This window comes from Nannospalax galili, unplaced genomic scaffold (genome assembly GCF_000622305.1).
Source record: "Nannospalax galili isolate Female #2095 unplaced genomic scaffold, S.galili_v1.0 scaffold181, whole genome shotgun sequence".
In the NCBI taxonomy this organism is placed as follows: Eukaryota; Metazoa; Chordata; class Mammalia; order Rodentia; family Spalacidae; genus Nannospalax; species Nannospalax galili.
Window position 1 is genome coordinate 303,145 of NW_008344645.1, and position 21,895 is coordinate 325,039.

Here is a 21,895-nt window from a genome sequence, read left to right on the forward strand (position 1 = left end):
CTGAAGCCAAGCTGTCTGCCGGCGGAGTGTCTACAGGTGGAATCCTGACAGGGCTATATTTCTTCATGTGGTATAAAATGGTGTACTGTCCCCACTTTGTGTAACAAGACATAGGATTGAGGCTAAGCTAACTGCTCAGAGGAACTTGTCTGTGTAAAGGAGGGATTACAACAGGAAATCAATATGTGGTTAGCTTCTGATTTGGAAAGGAAAGTTGAGGGGTGGGGGATGAGATAGAGAGGTTAGCTTGCTGCTTCTTACAGCCAGAGGGCAGAAGAGGAGCCTTTCTTGGAACGTAAGAACTTGGAACCCATGGAAAATAGTGAGCAGTAAAAAGGAAAACATGTGGTAATGTGATAGTGGAAGAGCTGAGCATGAGAGACACGGCTTAGGATGCCCAGTTCACCAGACACAAGAGGACTGTGTCTTCCAGAATGACTGTGCCTACTAGGAAAGAGGTTGGTTTCAGGGACCTTGGGACCTTGACACAGCTTTGGTGGCTTTGATGAGCCCCATGATGCACATGCTTTTTATGAGGTAGGAAAGGCTCTGGGGATCTGAGTGGCATAGGCTAGAATGCAAATCAAGTTTGTAAAGGGCTGAAACAATTAAGAGGGGATAACAGAAAGGAAAAGGGGCTTGTCTGGGTCTCTAGACAACAAATGTGGTTAAGATCTGTGCTGAGCTGGATGGGGTGTCCAGGTCAAAAACGGGTGAGCCAAATCATCCTCAAAAACTTTTGGAAAGCGTTAGAGCCTATATGGCAGTTCAACATAGAGGAGTGTCACTGTGCCAGATTCTGTGGGGGAAGAAGCTCTTGTGGGATGGAACCACAGCAGCTGCTTCCCTAAGAAGGGATCTGGAGTGCCTGCAGGTGAGGACCATGGAAGGGGACTGACTGGAGGCCCCACATTAACTTACAAATTACTGGTTCTCAAAGTGATTGGGCTTGGGTGGATGTTGGAGCCAGGTGTGCCTTGGTTCCTGGTGGACCTCAGGAGTATCAAAGACAGTATCTGCTGATGGCTATGGAGCTAGAGCAGTGCAGGTCAAAAGGATTGAGTTTGAGCTAGAGGTGGGCAACTTTTCTCAGGTATGCTGTGTATATTATTATTCTGAGTGTAGAGACTACTTGCCCAGCCAGGGGCCCTTTCAGCAGCTTAAGAAGTTGGTGGGCACAGTGGACTGACCCATTGCCCCTTTATCCTTGGTTCTTCTCAAGCCGTTTAAGCCAGCCCTACCAAGCTCATTGAGGGTGTGGAGAGGCACAGAGGCCCTGTGGGAGCACCTCAAGATAAAGAAGCAGAACAGCTCAGGGATGATGACCATGGCTTGCAGAGAACTAAATAAGATGTCCCGTTCTGTGTTGCTGTACCCAACATTGCATTTCCCAGGGAACACCTGGTACAAGTGAAGGGGTCTTTCCATGCTGTAGCAGACCTCACTAACACTTTGTCACCCCTTACCTACTGACTCTTGATCAGCTGAGATGTGCGTGGAAGGCAAAACAATGGCCTTTCGTGGTTCTTCTCCAAGGTTATCTTTGTATCTGTATCCCACTCTTTGTTATGGGATGGTGATTCCGGATCGGGATTTGTGGTCTTGTCTGTCCTCTGTAAAAAGGTTTCATCACATAAATCGTCATTCCGGCTGGATGAGACTTCCCAGTGGTGCATCTGCTTCGGGGTCATCTGCACTCCTTAAGTAACCCCACACCCATGCTCTCTAATTCCTGTAAGCTCATTGCTTCCCAGGCTTAGCTTTGGATCATACTTTGGTTTGTGGTTGGTGCTCTACAGAGAGGTAGACATTTGTCACATCATGCCTCAAGGAAAGAGTTCCCACAACAGAAAGATAACCTACAGATCTTTTAAAACTCCAGTCTCACATCTATAAAATGGAGACAGCACTATATAGTATGGGTGGCAAAATTAAGCTGCCTATGAAATATATTTCCCAGTGCTGATATACTTATGTTAAAGTCCTGTAGTCACTGTAAGAAGGTACCTCAAATTGAGTGATTTAAAACAACACAGATGCCGGGTGTGGTGGTGCACGCCTTAGTCCCAGCACTTGGGAGGCAGAGGCAGGCGGATCTCTGTGAGTTCAAGGCCAGCCTGGCCTACATAGTGAGTTCCAGGACAGCTGGGGCTACAGGGAGACCCTGTCTCACACACACACACACACACACCCCTTCTAAAAAAAAAAAAAAAAACCAAAAAAAAAAAAAAAAACAAAACAAAAAAAAACCAAACACTCAACACAGTTATATTGCTCTATAGCCTGGATGGCATGTCCAAAATGAGTGTAAAGGGAGTAAAAACTAGGTGTCATCAGGGCTCCTCCTTCTGAGCTCTGGGGGGAAATGGGTCTCATTCCTCACTTGTTTCATGTACTTCTAGAAGCTGCCAGCATTCCTTGGCTCCTGGCTTTATCCCTCTAATCTCTGCTTCTGTGATTACATTCCTCTTTCAAAGTAATTAGGTCTCCTCTCACCTTTCTTGTGACAGTGTCTCACAGGTAGTCCAAGTTGGCCTCAAGTCTCCCTTTTTATTATTTGTGAGAACATTTAATAGACACTGGGGTAGTGCAGGATGTCACTTTAAGAACCTGAGTCACGGTTGCAAAGTCAGGTTTGCTATACAAGGTGACACACACAAATGCCAGAACTTCAGAGTTGGACATTCTTGGAGAGGGAGAGGTTCTATTACTCATTCTACAACCAGACTCTGTCAGTATCATGATTTTTAAATTGTGAACAAGGAGCACAGAACACAGAATGGAGTCTTTTTAAAACTAGGAACTAGTCATAATATGTGTATTATTCAGATGTATATTTTATGTACAAGTGTATTTGATAGTACATATATAAGCATTGTGGAGTTACATACAAAACATGATGGAAATATGTGATGAGGCAGTGACTTAAAGCTTAATTGGAGGAGTATGTTTTCTTGGAATGTATCACAATATCAGTATAATGAAGAAATGAAGGATCAAGTACATCATTTCCTACCACTTTAAATCTGAGACAATGAGTTTTTCCAGTGTTGAGCACCTAACTACTGATTTGGAATTCAGCTTTAGTGTGTAGCGTATTGACTGGGTCTCTTTTGCCATCTAGGCACCGAACTGGGTCTTACCCTTTTGTTGTTTTTAAAGTTTTTATTCTTATTTGTGTGTGTGTGTGTGTGTGTGTGTGTGTGTGTGTGTGTGCTTGTATGAGTCATGTGTACCAGATAAGGTACACATGCCCTTGGAGAACAGAAGAGGGTGTTGGATCCCTGGAATTGGAGTGTCATGCTATTGTGAACTGCCTAATGTGCATGCTGGGAACTGAACTTTGGTTCCCTGCAACAGCAGTAAACACTCCTAACCACTAACCCATCTCTCCAGCTCCCGGGTCTTGCCCTTTGATCTGACAGTATGGTTTTCATTAACTTTTCTAGTATATGGTCCCTACCTGGCTGTTTGCTTTGCTCATGCATTTGATATCACTTTTCAGGTTACAGTCATTAAGTGACCCTTTCAGTTAATTTCAGTCCTCAGGGACTCTCTTGTATGCTATATTTAATTAGAGAAGACAGTTGAATTATTAGAGTCTATGTTTTCATTCACAGGCAACATTGCCCCCCAGGAAATGTGTGAAACTATCTGGACACATGTCTGATGACCAGAAAGTGGGAACTGGTACCCAGGAGACAGAGGCAGGAGTGATGCTTCATACCCTACAGTGCACCAGGGATCCCCCATGTCACAAAGAATTAGGGGATTTAGGGGATTTATAATGTCAACATTGCTGGGGCTGAGAAACCAACCCTGGTCTAAAATTGTCAGGCAGCTTAATTTTTGGAACAAATAAAATTGTAGAAAGTATAGTTTTTGCTTTATTTTCTACCCAGGGCTTATGTCTGTGAACAGTAAGATGTTTAAGCAGAACAGGCACATTTTGGACAAAAGTGACTTATTATGTAAAACTTGAAGATAAGGAATCTTTTAGGGTAGATTTTTTTCATTTATTTGTGTGTATGTGTGTGTGTACAAGTGTGCCACAGCATATTTGTGGAGACCAGAGGTCAGTTCTCCCCCTCAACCTTGTTAAGGTGAGGTCTGTGGTTCTGTAGCTATGCTGTGTACTCTAAGCTCCAAGGCTGACAAGCTTCTCATCGATTCAGTTTTCCTGTCTCCACCTCCTATCTTGCTGTAGGAGTGCTGGGATTACAGATGTGCTCTACTATAACCTTTTTGTGTGGGTTCTGGGGCTTGAACTTGGGTCCTCAGGCTTGTACAAAATGCAGTTTTACCCACTGAGTCATCTTCCTGGCCCAGATACCAGGTTTCAAGAAAGTCTTCCTTGTAGGCAAGGAAGAATAATTTATTAAGTAACAGACTTCTGAACATGTTGCATAAATGGTTTGGTGTTATTTTGACTGTATGAGGTTTGTGTATGAACACAGACCATATTTAATATGCTTAAACTACAGTAAAGAATTGGTGTTATGACATAATAATTAACAGAAAACAATTTACATCATCTTATGCTTTATAGAGAACTTTCATCTTTAAGGTATTATACATTTGCATGGTAAGCACTCTAAATAATTATTTAATTTTTACAAACCTAAAGATATTAGCTTCTTTTATTCATGTTCCCTCCCTCCCTCCCTCCCTCCCTCCCTCTTTTGTTTTCCTGGTGCTAGGAATCCAGCCTAGGACCTTACATATGCAAAGCAAGTGCTCTTCTGCTGAGCTACAACCACAGGTTCTCAAAGTTTCTTAAGGTTGTGAAGCATGCTCGAGACCTGTGCCAGCCCAAATCAGACAAAACCCAGCATGGATGGGGAGGTGGGCAAGAAGCCCTAGCTGAGGCTCTCTTGGCAACTAATACCTGCTGGGAGAGGGAGAGTCAGTTTTCTTTAAGGGTATGATCCTGGATAGTTTGGCCAGGGTCCAAGGCATAGACCCACACCCAAGAGTATTTGGGGAACACAAATTAGACTTGTTAGGCCTTTATAAAAAGAAAAATAATAGAGGACTTGAAGTTGGGAAATGGGAGATGAGGTATGAATGTGCTCTAAATATTTAGTATAAAATTCTCAAGGAATCACTCTCTGTCTCTCAATAGATGGATGGATGGATGGATGGATGGATGAATGATAGATAGATGGATGATAGATGGATGATGGATGGTTGGATGAATGGATGGATAGATAGATAGATAGATAGATAGATAGATAGATAGATAGATAGATAGATAGGACTGGAGAGATGACTCAGCAGTTAAGAGCACTGGCTGTTCTTTCAGAGGACCTGGGTTTGATTCCCAGCACCCACATGGTTGCTAACAATTATCTGTAACTCTAGTTCCAGGGGATCCTGCACCCTCTTCTGGCCTCTTTGGGCATTGCACACCTATGGTGCATTCACATACATGCAGACAAAACACTCATAAAATTGATAAAATATTTTTTTAAATATCTAAAAAATGTTTCCATTTAACCTTGTATACTTTAATAATCTTATTTTGCTTTCTTTGTGGTTTTGATGATCCAACCCAGTGCCTTGTATATGCTAGCTAAGTGCTATAGTGCAGAGCTCTACCTCTGCCATCTATTTACAGTTGATAGGGTCTCTTCTTATGCAGCATCCATACTTAGAAGGGCCTACTAGTGGTAAAGTCTGGGAAATGAATCCTTTACAGTTGTGTTCTTTATTGGAGAATGATTATCATGGTATTTCATTTACTTGTAAGTCTTTTAAAAGCTGCTTTGACAATTTTCCATCTGCGGAATCTTCAGATGAGTTGCATGGCCAAGATAATGGAATGTATTTCTAAATTTTTCCTTTCTCTGTAACCATATAGGGAATATCTATCTTTGTGTTTGGAAGACAGATTCAGGAAGGAAATTATTGTTGACCTGGGTGGGCTTTGAATTAACATTTTGAGAAAATATTGAGCCACAGTATAGGATAATATAAAGAGAATTATTTTCAGCATTAAGAAATCCTTGTTTCAGAAATTGGAAAGCTTATTGGTAGCCTCCAGTAAATACCTCAACAAGCAGAACCTACATAACTGTTATCAAATACCCTGACTCCATAGGAAATCAATGAATGTTTACCTCAAGCATGCTTTTATTCTGTAAGTATTCCCATGATTATTCTACTCAGTAGGAACAATGCGATTAATAAATTAATCTTAGCTTAAAAAAAAAGAAGAAGCTGGGCTTTAATTCCAGCACTCAGGAGGCAGAGGCAGGTGGATCTCTGGGAGTTCGAGGCCAGCCTAGTCTACATAGTGAGTTCCAGGCCAGCTGGGACTACAGGGAGACCCTGTCTCAAAAAGAAAAAAAAAAAAATTACAGTGGAAGTGTCTTGTGACTCTCCTGACAAAGGGTCTTGAGGGAGACTGTGAATCACATCCCTTATCACTTCTTAATAGTTGCTTGATTTGGGGAAATGTTCTTAAACTTTGAAAAAGTATATTTTGTTTTTATTTTTTGCGTATGAGTGTTTTGCCTGCACTTTTGTCATGTAGTACTCATGGAGGCCAGAAGAGGGTGTCAGATCCCCTGTTACTGGAGTTAAAGATGGTTATTAGCTGCCATGTGAATGCTGGGAACTGAACCTGGGTCCTCTGCAAGGGCAATCAGTGCTCTTAACTGCTGAGCCCTCTCTCTAGCCCCTTCAACTTTTGGAGTCTCAGTTTTTTAAGCCATTAGCTTGATGTGAATTAATGAGTTTGTAATGAAGAACAAGAAGAAAATGCTTAGCGAAGGCAGTCCTTCCAGTAGCATGAATTTCATACTTAAGTATAATGTAGTACTTAGAAAACAATTGGAAAATGCTTCCTTAATAATCCTGAAGATGCCCAAATGTTTAAAAAGAGAAAATATCAAAACATAAGTAAAGTAGATCACTTGTTATGGGATTTCTCAAAAAATTTAATTAGCTTTTGTGCATATACATGAGGACAACATAGTCCATAGTACTTTTCTAAGGTGGTGGTAGTGTTGTTTGCTTTGAAGTCCTGTGACGCTGCTTCAGTTTCTTCTGTCATGGCAGACAACTCTTGAATAAAAGTGTATCAGTTGGTATTTGATTGTTCAGCTATAATAATCTCCCCACTGAGAAGGTTTATATTTATAGTTGAATTCTATACTGATTTTGAGCACTGGCTCAAGTCTAGGGAGACACCCTACAGAGGTCTGGTTCAATATTCTATTAACCTGGATCTTTAGCACCGTGAGTGGTTTTGATAAGATTTCCATTGATGCCAGTATTTGACATAGCTTATTTTCCTTTGTTGAGGGGAAATTGTTATTTAGTAATTGTGCATAGTTGTGTGGTTAAGATACGAATACATCAGTTTCTCTTCAGTCCCATCTTCTAATTCTCAGAGGAGCATTATGGACAGCTTTCCCGCCTTGTCTGCCTTCACTGTGAGGCAACTCCTGTCATCCTGTGTGTTCTTCCTTAGCTTGCTTTGCCTGTTTCTCTGCCTCTTAACCCTTGCATGTTGTTTTCCAGGGCTTAGTCCTTGAACCTCTTCTCTGTGTATACTTATATTTCAGGTGATGTCACTCGGTCTTAGGACTTACATTCTCTTCTATATGCTGGTAACTTCCCAAATGACATCCCCAGTCTAGCTTTCCACTTTGAGCATCTTACTTGAATGTCTAATTGCCAGTGACCTACAATGTTTCAGCTTTACCACTTAAATGACTTGACCTTCACATCTAAAGCCCAGACCCACTATCTCTGTTACTGCAAAGACTTTGTAATAGCAGGTACAGGAGAAAAGTTGTGGATGGATGTTTCTTTGGTTGATAACTCTTCTGTTCTCTCAACACAGTCTATTCAAATGAGTATCCTAACTCTGTTTAATAAGCAGATCATACACAATGGTTCTATATTCTGTGTTCAGTAGTTATCACAATGGGCTCTATTTCTGTTTATCACTTGATGGCATATCATTTCGTTGTGAATTTGGCCTTATGTCATGATTAGCTTAAAACATAAAGTAGAAGAATCACATGAGTCTTTGGTTCAGAGAATTTGGACTAAAACCCACCTCTCAGCTCCTGAAATGCCATTATTCATTTATATTAAACGATGCTGTGTGTTAGGGTCTTTGAGTGCTTGCTTTTTTTCTTTCCCTTTAAGTAAAACTATTTTTATGGTATGTGGGAAGGGTGTGAGGTTTAATAAGTTATTTTTAAGAGATGGTTCTTAGTCAAATATGATTGGAATAAGCATTATATTAGGGCAAAAGCTTGATTTTTCCAAGTTTTTTTCTCACATAGATAAGTATAGAAAGTGGGTTCGAGTAGAAAGTGTTTGTGCTCTTTGCCCTCCAGGGGTGGTGGTGATTTCTCAAGTGTCATGCTTATGGTTTACACAGGAACCAGCTAGAGCTGCATTCTGTAGAAATGGCAGGTTTACACCCATGAGTCATGGATCTCCAGCATTGCTGGAGAGCTGTCGATTGGAATGCATTTCATTTATAGTTTGAGGGTGGGAGGGAAGGAAGAATTTCGGTTTCTTTACTTTAATGCAGCTTGCTTTTTTGAGAGAAGGAAAGAATGGGTGAAGTATTCTAAGAATTCATCTCTAACTTCTTTTCTTCTCACATCCATTTCACATAGCGAAACTGGTAGTGCTTGTTCTAAAATACTGCGATGGATGAGCTTCTATAAATAGAACTTCTATTAATAGAAAAAGGAGCTATTTCTTGATAGATTCCTAAATTCCTAATTGGATTTTGACATTTTAATGGAAGTTACCTCTTTCTTTTGAGACAGTAGTGTGGGGACTTTTCTTAAAAAGTCACTTAGTGTCTTAGAGTTGTTCAGAACCCTGAGATTTTCCTCCCATTTGAAGACAGATCACCTGTGACATGTAAAAATGATGCTGGGGCTGGGGACATGGCTCAGTGTGTAAGAGCAAGCATGAGGACTCGAGTTTGAACAGTACCTAGGTAAAAAGCTGGCTGTGGCTGCCATGTGTGTCTAATCCCTGTATTGTAGGGCAGAGGTAGGCGGATCTGAGAGCTTGTTGGCTAAACTAGACAAAAAAAAGCAAGCTTTGGGTTCAGTGAGAGATCTATCTCAAGGCAGTAAGGCAGAGAGCCAGTGTGGGAAACACCCAAGGTCCTGCTCCAAGCTCCATGTGCTCTCATACTTCTGTGCACACGCTACACACACAAAACCAGACAAAATCAAAAATGATGTGTCCCCCAAAGTTCATGTGTTGAAAACAACCCTCAGCGCAATAGTGTTGGGGGCTAAGATGCTTACAGGGTGACTTAGGGCTCTATTCTCCTGAATGAATGGGTTAATGCAATTATTTGAAAGTGGGTTCGTTTTAACAGGAGTAAGCCCCTCGTGAAAGGATTTGTTTGGGTCTCTTCTTTTTCTCCTACTGCCCCTTTTTTACTTTCCATATCTGGGTCTCTTTACTTTGGACTTCCAAAACTCCAGAATTATAAGAAATGCATTTCTTTATAAATTCCCTTGTCTGTGTTATGTTCTAGCAGCACAAAACGGGCAAAAGCACCACTGTCCTGTCATTAAAAGGGTATCTGCTTTGAGTTGTCTCTGCCTTCTCTCAACACCACATTCTCATCCATCCTTACCCCACACATATCTGGCAGATTTAAACCAGATGCTGTCTGCATACTCTTTTTTCTCCTCTGACTTCCCATGATGATCAGGATTCAGGACCTCATTTCTTTTTCCCTTTATATGAATCTCTATTTTTAAAAGCTGTAAACAGGTGTCCAGTGGTATAAGCAACAGTTGGAAAGCAGAGATTGCTTGTGGTTTGGAGAGTGACCAAGTATCTAGGGAGGTGAGCTTCTCTGATATCAACACAGTTTCCCGAGAGGGCAACGCCCAGGTCAGCTGGTGCCACTTGGGGCAGGGCAGGACTGGGCTGGGTCTCTAGGAAGCTTCCTGGCTTTGCTCTGGAAAGTATCCTGGGAACAGAACCACTTGATAGGCTGCAGTTGTTCTGGGAGCAGAGGAGCAAGGGAAACTTATTCTGATGTCAGGGAGGATACCAAACCCAGTGCACGATGATGCTTGAGTTCCTTGGAGAACTTCAGATTGTTATTATTATTATTATTATTATTATTATTATTATTATTGGCTCAGGAGGCCTGGACTGAAGGCTTGGAGTGATGGTAGGTAGGGCCAGACTTAAAAAAAATTTATTTATTGATTTACATGGGTGGGGAAGGGCCTTCTTATGGCGGTCAGAGGACTACAGTAGGAGTCAGTTCTCTCCTTACCATTTGGGTCCTAGGGATTGAATTCAGGTCATCAGCCTTGGCAGTAAGCACCCTTATGTGCTGAGCCATCTTACCAGTCCTGGGGCCAGACTTTTGACCCTTTATACTGCCTGGAGTACCCAGGGTGAAATTTTTCCTATGCTACTTCAGGAATTCCAGCATGAGATTTGGCCACATTTTCCCCCAAGAAATAGTTCAGACAGAGCAACATTTGATCCTAACTGAAATTGGCTTTGGAAATGGAGGCCAGGAACTGGTGAGAAAAGATGGTTTTGGAACCTGAAGGATTCATCACTTAGAGGATTATGGTGTTGGGTCAGAGAGTAGGAAGATTGGACCTGCTTGTTGTAAATGAGGAGTTCAATAGTATCTTGAGGGAAAAGATACTAAGTCATGAATGAGGACTAGAAAAGGAATTCTGTGTCAGACACTCTAAACCTTGGTTGTAAATTCCTTTGTATCTCTTAGCCTTTGATCTGATGGGCTGGCTTTGTGAGAATAGCTAACACACATGAACACTCAAATGGTGATGCTGTGATAAAACATGTACTGGGCTGTCTTCTGTTCTCTACGTTCTCAGAGGTGATGTGGTGGTTTGAATGAAAATGTCCCCCATAGGCTCCAAGTGTTTGGATATTTTGTCCTCAGATGATGGCACTATTTTGGGAAGTTTTAGAAGGTGTGGCTAGCCTCCTGGAGGAAGCATGTCACTGCGGGTGGGCTTAAAGAGTTCTTAAGCCTTGCCAGATCTCCAGTCACTCTCTTGCTTCCTGTGCCTGTGTGATGATGTGAGAGCTTAGCTTCTGCTGCTCCTGGTACAGCCACCTTCAGCCTTCATGCCTCCCCACCATGACAGACTGTAATTCCCCTGGAACTGTGAGCTCAAATAAACTCTTCCTTCTATAAGTTGCTTGGGTCAGTGTTTCTATCACAGCAACAAAAAAGTGACTAATACAGTAATTGGTACCAGAGAGTGGGCTGTTGGCTGTGAAGAATCTGACCATGTGGGGATTTGAAGAAATGTGGAAGACTTTGGAAGGTTGGGCCAGAAAAGTGGTTGACTGCTGTAAGCGGAGCTTAACGAGCCATTCTAGTAGGAGCCTGGAAGAAGGTAGTACTGAGAACAATGTAGTTCCAGAGGGAAATAAGGACTTAAACAGCAATTGGAATATTTTGGCAAAGAGTCTAGCTGGAGTCTGCCCACAGCCAAAAACTTGTCTGAGGCTAAATTGAAAAGCCATGGACTAATTTCTCTGGTGGAAGAAATTTCAAAACAGCCCAATATAGAAATGGTGACATGACTATTAATGGTGAATATTATACAGATTTACAGAGGAAAAGAGCAAATGCAGCAGAAAGAAATACAGAATGTGCAGGATGGATTAAAAAAGGGCACTAGGAAGATTAATGTTGGAGCCCTGGCATGTGATGGAGAGGATCCCATTGATAAAGGGATTAAAGTGATTAAGGAGGGGCCTAGAGATTCAAACTAAAACAATCGAGAGAGTTCCTCCAGGGCAAGACCACACCTGGTTAAGCCTCCCCCTTGTGAAAGGAAAATGCTGCAGGGACCACTGAAGAGAAAAGCTTCTAAAATGGATAAAGCAGGCTGGAGTCCATCCCAAACTTGCAGTCGAACTTGGCATTGTTGTTCATCTGGTGCTGGCTTTAGAAGCTTTAGAGGCATGAAAGATGGAAGAGTGAAGGGGTCATCAGTTCTTCCTCCGAGGTTTCAGAGAGCCTGGGAGGCCAGGCAGCATGAAGCAGGGGTTCCCCTGCCTAGAGAAGGCCCTGATAGGCCATTGCGTGAAGCTGTGAAGGTGAAGCCTGGTTGGCAATGGAGACCCCAAGAAGTTCATGATGTCAGAGCTGTGAGGCATCTTCCAAGAAGACCTGCACACAGGGAGTGGTACCAGCCTGAGAGAGATGTGTGTTGCACACAGCAAAGCTAGAGAGGCTGAGCCATCTAAGCCCTTTGGATTTAGTGTTTGCCATGCTGGTTTTTGGTCTTGTTTTGATCTGTTTTTTCCTTACTATCCCTCCAGTCCTCCCTTTTGGAATGGTAATGTGTATTCAATTCCACTGTATGTTGGGAGTATGTAATTTGTCTTTTGATTTTTATAGAGGCTTACAGTTCAGATATTTATCTGAGTCTTAGAAGAGACTGTGGACTTTTGAATAGTATTGAAACTGATAATGGCTACGGGGACTTTTAAAGTTGGACTAAATGCATTTTGCCTTTTATATGGTCATGAGCCTTATGGGGACCAGGGGAGTAGAATTTGGTGGTTTGAATGAAAATGTCCCCCATAGGCTCCAAGAATTTGGACATTTTGTCCTCAGATGATGGTGCTATTTTGGGAGGTTTTAGAAAGTGTGGCTATCCTGGAGAAGCATGTCACTGGGGGTGGACTTAGAGAGTTCTTAAGCCTTGCAGTCTCTCCCATTGCTCTCTTGCTTCCTGTGCCTGTGTGATGATGTGAGAGCTTAGCTTCTGCTGCTCCTGGTCCAGCCACCTCCAGCCACCATGCCTCCCTGCCATGACAGACTGTCATTCCCCTGGAACCATAAGCTCAAATAAACTCTTCCTTCTAAAAGTTGCTTGGGTCAGTGTTTCTATCACAGAACAGAAAAGTGACTAATAAGGTCAGAAGGCATGGCTGTGGGGGGTGCAGTGTGTGGGCCCAGAGTTAGCTCTTTAAAGATTCTTGGAAATACTTTGGGTGCCACACTACAACACAGCTGACCAGTTGTGGTATATTATAATCTCTTCCATTAGTATTTTCTTCTCAAACTGTGGAGGACTACTGCAGGACTTAGTTCTTTACTTCCCCATGTGGATCCCAGGGACTGAATTCAGGTTATCAGGCTTATCAGTGAGTACCCTTTTATGCTGAGCCCTCCTACCAGTCCTGGGGTGAGGCTTTTCACCTTTCATGTTAAACTTCTGTGCAGACAATCCCTCCCCCAACAAATGTTGAGCTTTTGGAAAACTTGAAGGGTATTTGACTGCTGTCAGCGTTGGTACCCCAAGGATGGGTGGAGAGGGTTGGCTTGATGTCATCATGCATGCTTGGATGATGATAGTGCCAGTGTGTCTTGTCCTTTGTTCAATCTTCTTCTAGAAGTACTTTCAGATTCTTACTTAAAGCTATCCATATTAAGAGGTCAAGGAAAATATAATGTGACAGAGTGTTAGTGTTGAAAACTATGTTTCAGAGAAATGTCTCTTCTAGGGGAAAAGAGTCTGTATGGGGAAAAGATGGCTGGCTTTCAGCCACTACCCTAAGCTCCAGAAGCCTGGTTGAAGTAGATAACTAGGACTAGTCTTGAAATATCTTCCTCTGCCAGACTTAAGCACTATTGAATATCATTGGCAACCAGTGAGGTTGATGCTGTTGTTCCCATTTATGGATGGGCCTTTGGGGGTAGTGAGGCACCAGGATCAGTTTTTACAGAGGTCAAAGTGCAGTCAGAACACATACACAGGGTAGACCCCAGAGCCCCGAGCTGAGCTGCCTCCTCATGGAAGAACCTGGAATAGCAGCTCTTGAGGAGAGTCAGGGTATCTGGATTGGACCTTTTATTTCTCTAGTACTCTGGTTAAAAATTAATTCTTGACTGATCCCTACCAGTTTTTTAAAATTTGTGAGTAGCAAAAGGATTAGAGCTAGAGGTTCCATGGTCTAAGTATACCATGTGGCTGTTAGGGTACGGTGATGCCAGCTGTTTGAGTCGCCTGGTAGCACAGTTCAAAGGTCTGTGATGGGCACGTATGTGCTGATTCTTTGTCAGGCAGCAAAGGAATTGTCTGAACTATTCAGGCAACGGTGTGGAATAGCTATACTCTGCTTGCTTTTTTGCAAGTATTAAATGCAGCATTTAAAGTTAGTGCATGATCCAGGGATTGAATAAGGGTTGCCACAATATTCAAGATAGCTATGCTTGAAGATGACTTGACTATTATTGACCCATTTTATCACTTTAAAAAAAAATATCTTATTTTTATTTTATGTGAATGACTGTATTGACTACATGTATGTGAGTGCACCCGTGTTGTGCAATGCCCATGGAGGTCAGAAGAAGGCATCAGATCCCCTGAACTATAGTTACGGATGGTTGTTAGCTTCCACGTGAGCGCTGGGAATCAAAGCAGGATCCTCTCTAAGAGTAGCCCGTGCTCTTAACTGTTGAGTCATCTCTCCAGCCCCCATTTTATCACTTTTACAGTAAATTTTTTTTTATGTAGATATGGAGTCTTTACCTTTTTATTTTTTTAAGAGAGAACAGCATGCAAGATTTAGCTTGTTTTTGTATTTTTGTATGTCTCTTTTGGGGTTATTGAATACATGATTGTAAAGACTTACATTTTTTTTTTTGAAGGGTTAAATATGATTTAAAGGAAACTTTTGGGGTTGGGGAGGTGGCTCAGTCCAGCTCTACAAACATAAGTATCTGGGTTTAAATCCCCAGCACTCGAGTAAAAACCTGGCTGTGACTACATGTGCCTTGTAGCCCCAACAATGAGGGGTGGATCCTAAGAGTTTACTGACCAGCCAGGCTAGCCTAAGCAGTAAGCTTCTGGTTCTGTGAGACACCCTGTTTCAAGGCAGAACTTTTTGGATTCTCATGGTAGGCTGAAAAATTTAATAAAATTCAGGGCTTGGGGATATGACTCAGTGGTAGAGTGGTTGCTTAGGATACCTTAGGCCCTGGGTTCCATCCCCAGTATCACAAAACAAATTAAAGTAACTGCATGTAGAGGATGGTTATAAATACAGAAAAGGACAGGATGAAGCTAGGAGTGTTAGGCAAGTTACAACTTAAACATTAGCATCTAGTATGCTTTTACCAAGAGGCTTTTGTGGGTAGAATGGAAATAAGAGGGCCCTGCCCTTCCTTGCTGATGGTCTGAGGACTAATTCTTGATGAGGGTAGAGATCCTAGTCTGTATATTTCCTCTTAATCTGTTGAAATAGGGGACATTATCCCCAGTTTATCAGACGGGAGTGGAAAGTCTGAAAGTAAATGGCCCAAATAAATATAACCAGTGGGAATCATATCTGACCCCAAACCCTTCCTCCTTAAACATGGTATTATGTCAACTTTGGACACAATGGCTGTGAGGGAATTACTCATCTTTGGACTAGGGCAGGTTTACTTTCAGTTCCGATGGATTGTGTAGTAAGCTGGCTTATTACCTTGAGCTTCCTGTCTCCACTTGTTTATTTAAAAGGCCTTGGGGTTGTACCCTGTGGTCACTTAAGCCCAAGAGCTGTCTGGTTCCTGACTTTATACACCGGGATGTTGCGTCAGTGTGAACTCTACTCCAGCAAACCATTGACCACCTGAATTCCTGGCGTTCCATTTCAGATAGGACAGCAATTTGGCTGGCCTGTGTCATGTTCAGGAGCATGTTGTAAATGCTCATATTTAGAAAGGAATGCAAAATGAATGGAGGGCAATAATGCAAGATCACTGCTATTGTATCTAGTAGAGTAGGAGGTCTTACCTTGCATTTTCAAAGATGGCTTATCATTATAAAAAAGTTAAAAGCAGATGGAGGCCTTGGACTGGAAACCTTTGTTTTGCACTGTGGGAAGGAGGTAGGGGGTCAAGAGTACTCTATTCTTGCTGTTCAGAGTGTGTTTATGATAAAAGTGAGATCCCTTTGACACCTGTATACCCTTGCCTCTACATATTCATGGTACTTTTGAGCTTTGGATAATTTACTATTTGAAGTGATACATTAGTCATTATTTGAACAAAGGGCTAGTTGTTTTCACAGCAGTTTCTAGTAACATTCCCCACTTATGATTTCCAGAGGAAAAAAGTTACTAATTTTCACAAGATGATTTTCCTTTTTTTTTTTTTTTGCCTCTCAAGTGCTGGGATTAAAGGTGTGTGCCACCACACCTGGCAAGATGATTTTCTTTTTATCGAAGAAATAAATTATAGTTTGAGTACTTGGGCTGTAAAATTTATTCTTAGTTTTTCTTTTTTGAAGTATAATACACATAAAGAAAAGTATATGTATTATAAATGTACAATTCAAAGATAGCGTCATAAGTTGAAAATTTTACAGGTTGAAGATTTCTGAATATGCTTAGGTAGTCAGTTTCCATATCAAAGTACAATTTCCCAGCATCTGAGAGACTTTGCCCTTTGCTACCGCCTTTTCCCATTCTCTACCCCAAGACTAATTGTTATCTTAATTCTAACAACAGGCCTTTCTTTTGCCTATTTTACTACTTTATGCTAATCCATTTATTTATTTATTTATTTATTCATTCATTCATTCATTCATTCATTTATTTAGTGTTTCACCTACATGTGTATATATACACATATATGTATATGTGTGTGTATATATATATATATACACACACACGCACACACATATAAGTGCATCCATATATGCAGTACTTGCAGAGGTTAAAAGAGGGTATTTGATCCCCTGGAACTGGACTTAGGGATGGTTTTTAGCCACCATGGGTGCTGGGAACTGAACCTGGGTCCTCTACAAGAGCAGCCAGTGCTTTTAGCCACTGGGCCATCTCTCCAGCCCCTAATCCATTCATTTAATCTGTACTCATTTTCTTCCCATCACTTGTGAGATTGAGCATAGGGCTGAATGCAGTTGCCACTGTTTGTTCCCACGTGCATGTATTTCACTGTGTATGTACTCTGTAACAGAAAGCTCCTGTAAACGTCTTGTATAATTTTGGTAAACAAATAAAAACACTGTTGTTGGGCATATACCTAAAAATGAAATTAGTAGGGCATGGAATATGGGCATATTTAGCTTAAATAGATAGGACTAAGTGGGATCAGAATGTAAATAGTTGTACCATTTACATTCCTCCCAGTAAGGTAATGTAATGTGAGGGTTTTTAGATTTTTCTATTGAGACATTTTTTGAGGGGTGAGAGATACATATTACTAAATGCAGTTTGCTTCATATTGTTCTGTGAAAAGGAATCACTGCCTTACAGATACTTGGAAAGCTCTCTTCAACATTTGTCTTTTTCTCTCTATGTATGAATGTGTGTTGTATGTTACCTGTTTTATATGTGTGTATTCTACATACATGTTAACAGTATGCGTATGCATGTATTTTATGTTTGACCTGTTAAAATTAGGCTGAAAACTATTTCAGAGGCCATTTAGCTCAGACTCCTACAGAGGGAGTCTCACTGGTGCTGTGTGTCTACGTGATGGAAACATGTGCGAGGGTGGCCTAGCTCTGTTCCATAGCACATTGTTGCTTCTTCAACACTGAGGTGACATCTGCCTCCTTTTGATTCTCCTGTAAACATCATGTTCTTTTAAAGGTGAACAAAAATGACCCACCATGCTTGTAATAAATTGGGGACTCTTCAGGTGAAAGTTCATGGCCATTTATTAAACTACAACTTTCAGCTTCTACCGGGCCAGGATCTCTCAGCAGTTTGAGAGAAAAACTGCAGAAAATGGAGAGGAAAACTTGATGCAAAGATGTTTGTTTTTTTTTCTTTTAGTGGAGCATGTGTTTGTGTGTGTGTGTGTGTGTGTGTGTGTGTGTGTGTGTGTGTGTGTGTTCCTGTCCTCAATTTTCTTGTCATAAGCACACACTGATTTTAAAAAACAACTCGATTGGGTTTAAACATTGCTTTAAGGGAAACAAACCACCAAGTAGCATGAATATATTAGATAAAATGATAAGATAAGCAAAGCCCTTTCTTTTTTATAGAGAATATAGTCCATAATATTTAAATCATTGGCCATGGAGACATTTTTCTGCTATGTGTTTTAACATTTCTGAACTCCCAGATGATCTTAATATTCATGGAGCTTTAAAATAAAAATGAAGTTTTAGTAATAGTTAATAATTTCAGATCTGTGGGCATTACTAATCAGTGTTTTTCTTTTCAGGCAAGAAGAGACTAACAGGAGAGTGAAAAATGTAAGAATATTATAAATAGCTTTTACTCTACGTTCTATGAAATAGTGCTGAATCTAAGATGATATGCTGTATCATCTTTTCTAATTAAATTTTAACTAGAAACCAACTAGTTAGACTCTTAAGTACGCTTAAATATATGTGTCACAATGCATGGTTAGAGCTTATGTTCTCTGACTTTGGTATAAGAGGAAAGATTAGGTTTTGGAGGTTGGTTGATGTGCTACTAATGTGGAAGGGCAAACTCAATTGAAGATTTAGGGGAGCAAGTAGGAAACTATCAGATTAGACTTTAAGGCAAACACTATTTAGAGATGCTGGGAGAGGAAGAGTCAGTTTTCAGTTACAGATAATTATCTAAAAGTGACAGCTTTATTTTAAAAAAATCCTCATTAAGGAAGCTGAGAATTACTGATTTCTAGGTGTGTAGTCTGTAGTTTTATTGTAAAAGTATTGAGATTAGAAACTTCACTTGCAATCCAGGGAGATGCCTCAGTGGGTAAAAGAGCTTGCTGTGCAAACCTGCTGACCTGAGTTTGGAGCTGTGGAATCCATGTAAAAATCCAAATGCAGTAATGTGCATCTGTAATCCTAGCACTTTAATGTTGAGACAGGAGGCAGAGACAGGAGAATCACCTAGAAGTTCATGGGCCAGGCATACATAGTGCAACAGCAACAAACAAGAGATCTTACCTCAAAACAAAGGTGGAAGATGATAATCAACTTCTAAAAGCTGTTCTCACCGGGCATGGTGGCTCAGGCATGGTGGCTCAGGCCTTTATCCTAGCCTAGGCAGAGGCAGGCAGATCTTTGTGAGTTCAAGGCCAGCCTGGTCTACATAGTGAGTTCCAGGTCAGCTGGGGCTACAAGGAGACCCTGTCTCAAAAACTGAAAAAAAAAAAGGCTGTTCTCTTACCTCTGCATATGCACAGACACACATTCTCTCATTTTCTCTCTCTCTCTCTCTCGCTCTCTTTCTCACAAACACATAGAGTTTTACTTATGGTTACTCTTATCACCCCCTTTTGAGGCAGTTTCTCATGTAGCCTGGCTACACATATGACCTTGAACTTCTAATCCTCTTGCCTCCATCTTCCAAGTGCTGGCTTTACAGATGTGTACGAACAGGCCCAGTTTTATGCAATGCTGGGAACCAAACTGTTGGCTAGTGCCAACATTCTACCAACTGAACTATATCCCCCATCCTTGTATTTTCCTCTTAAAATTATTGAACTCACACAGAGGGACATCTGGGGACACAAATTTGACTCGAAAGTCCCAACATATATGACAGAATACATGAACTCTTGCAGGTGGGCTATATGGGGTGCATATAGGGGAGAGATCTAAATATTAAGACACTGTATGAGATGCACAAAAATTTAATAAAAATATACATTGAAAAAACTGGTTTCTTAAGAGTAGAGTATATGATTACCTTTGGAATCTGTGCTTTTCCATCTGAGAACCAGCAGTCCCTTCTGCATGAAATAACTACCATCATCACAACTTTGGCTGAGCCTGATTGCTAAACCTAGTCACAGTTGGGCTTGTTGATGGTTGTGCTCCTTCATTAAAGGAGTGCCAAGCAGGGTCACTGGACCCTCACCTGAGTATCCAGCCACTCTTCCCAGCCAACTAGTCCAGCCTTGGAAGACAAAAGAAAAATGAGGAAGAACACAATAGAGGGATGTTTTTGGAAACCCTTGTCAAGAAACTCCAGTGGACTCTCATATGAACATTTGAAAATTGCCCTGTTCTTTTTTCTAGTTCCCTGTCTAGAACTTGTAATGCTAATTACTCTTACCTTTACTTCTCCTTCACATTTCCTATTCATGATTCAAGGACTTTCTTTTCCCCTTAGAGACAAGAGTTATGCAATTTGGGGGTCTTTTAGATAGACCCACTGAAGGGGTACTCCAGTTGCCTCACCCTGCATCCCTGTTCAGCATGAATGGAGCCAGAGTGGGCTGCGTCCCTATTCCCTATTGGCAGTTTGGGTAACCCCTTCAGAGGATGGTGTGATAAGAATAGGAGGTAGGAATTGGCTAGGCAGTTAGGGTAAAATGACCCCAAAAATGTCAGTTTCTTGGCTAAAAGTCAAAATGTCTTTGGGCCTGTTAGCAACACACTCTGTTCCAAAGGCAAAAAATGTCAAAATGTCAAAAGTATTTGGGAGCTTGTATCTAATCCTTAAAAGATTTTAAGGTTACCTCTTCAGAGGGGGGAATGTTGGAGGGGAGGGAGTAGGCATGGATTTGATCAAAACATCTTATATGCATATATGAAACTCTCAATAAAGTTTTTGTAAAAGTTAAAAAGAAAAAGACCAAGAAATAAAAATAAAATAAAAAAAGAAAGAAATAAAATCTAGCAGGAATAATTAAATTTCTTTTTAAATGTGAACCTTTTCCTTATCATAAATTTAAGAGTTTACTTTTCATCCATAAAGTAATAGGAGCTACCATTTATCCACCTGCATTTGAACTTGTAATCTACCTGCATTTAAACTTGTAATTGGTTACCAAATAGACTGATCTTGTTCTTTTTGTTCAGGTTTTGATAACCTTGTACTGGCTGGGAAGAAAAGCACAAAATAATCCCTACTACAATGGTCCTTATCTGAATCTGAAGGCTTTTGAGACTCTTTTAGGCCAAGCTCTGACTAAGGTAAGGAACTACATCTATATGAGCCGGTCACTACAGGCACGCATTGCTTTCTTGTCCTCTTCCCTTCTCCTTCTCCTGGTCCTCCTCTGCAGCAAACATAGCGACTGTCTGTCATCTGTCAGGTAGGGCTGGGTTGGCAGGATGGATTTGTTTTCTGATTTTATGTGTTCCTGCCAAGGACTGGATTATGTATTTCAAGGCAGGTTCCAAGGTATAGAATTTTATCTCTTATTTTCTGTAATTTGATGACACACACATTCGATTTTTACACACTATATAGCTTACCTATTTCTATACTCATTATGAACTCATGCTGTAGTAAAAAGGTATTCCCAGGACTATTAAGATTTATAGGAGTTACTCAATTTCTTTATATTAATGTGTTCTTATCATGGGTAATTATCTCTGTTGACCATATTCCAATATCACCACACTGCCATTGTTTTTTGAAGAGTAATGAATACTAAGTGAAATTTGATAAAGTTTTATTTTGTTTTGAGACAGGGTCTCATGTAACCCACACTGGCCTGAACTTGTTAGGTAATCAAAGATAACCTTGAACTCCTGTTCTTCCTGTTTCTACCTCCCAAGTTCTGAGACTGCAAGCATGAGTTACTATGCCTGGCTTATGAGGTTTGAAAGTTAGAACTCTTCTTTTTCTAGATATTTCTGTGCCTTCATATCAGTGGAACAAGCTTTCGAAGCTTCAGGGCTATTTAATAAGGGCCGAGGACTGAGACTGAAACTGACTGAATTTGTCCTGCAAAATCTTTGTTTATAGGGCCCTAATGGTAAAACCAATTTCTTCTGGGTCATTCATCCAGGGAATTTATAAGGCTCAGAAGAAAATGTATGTTCAAAATGATAAAATATCATCTGATTAGTAGTATTTGCTTTATGGGATTTTCCAATAATTAAACAAGAAAGGTATTTATTGTTGGTTTCTGATGCATTCTCATAATGAAATAAATGTCACTTATGATTGGAAC

General features: G+C 40.9%; 1 protein-coding gene across 1 annotated transcript in view; it reads left to right on the forward strand.

Moving 5' to 3' along the window:
• The window catches only part of Lmo7 (LIM domain 7), a gene marked incomplete in the record, with an annotated part of 227,110 nt that overhangs the window by 151,615 nt on the left and 53,600 nt on the right, over nt 1–21,895 (forward strand). Inside the window, 2 exon segments of the mRNA XM_029567275.1 lie at nt 18,209–18,239; nt 20,793–20,906. Coding sequence (XP_029423135.1) covers nt 18,209–18,239; nt 20,793–20,906 — 145 coding nt within the window.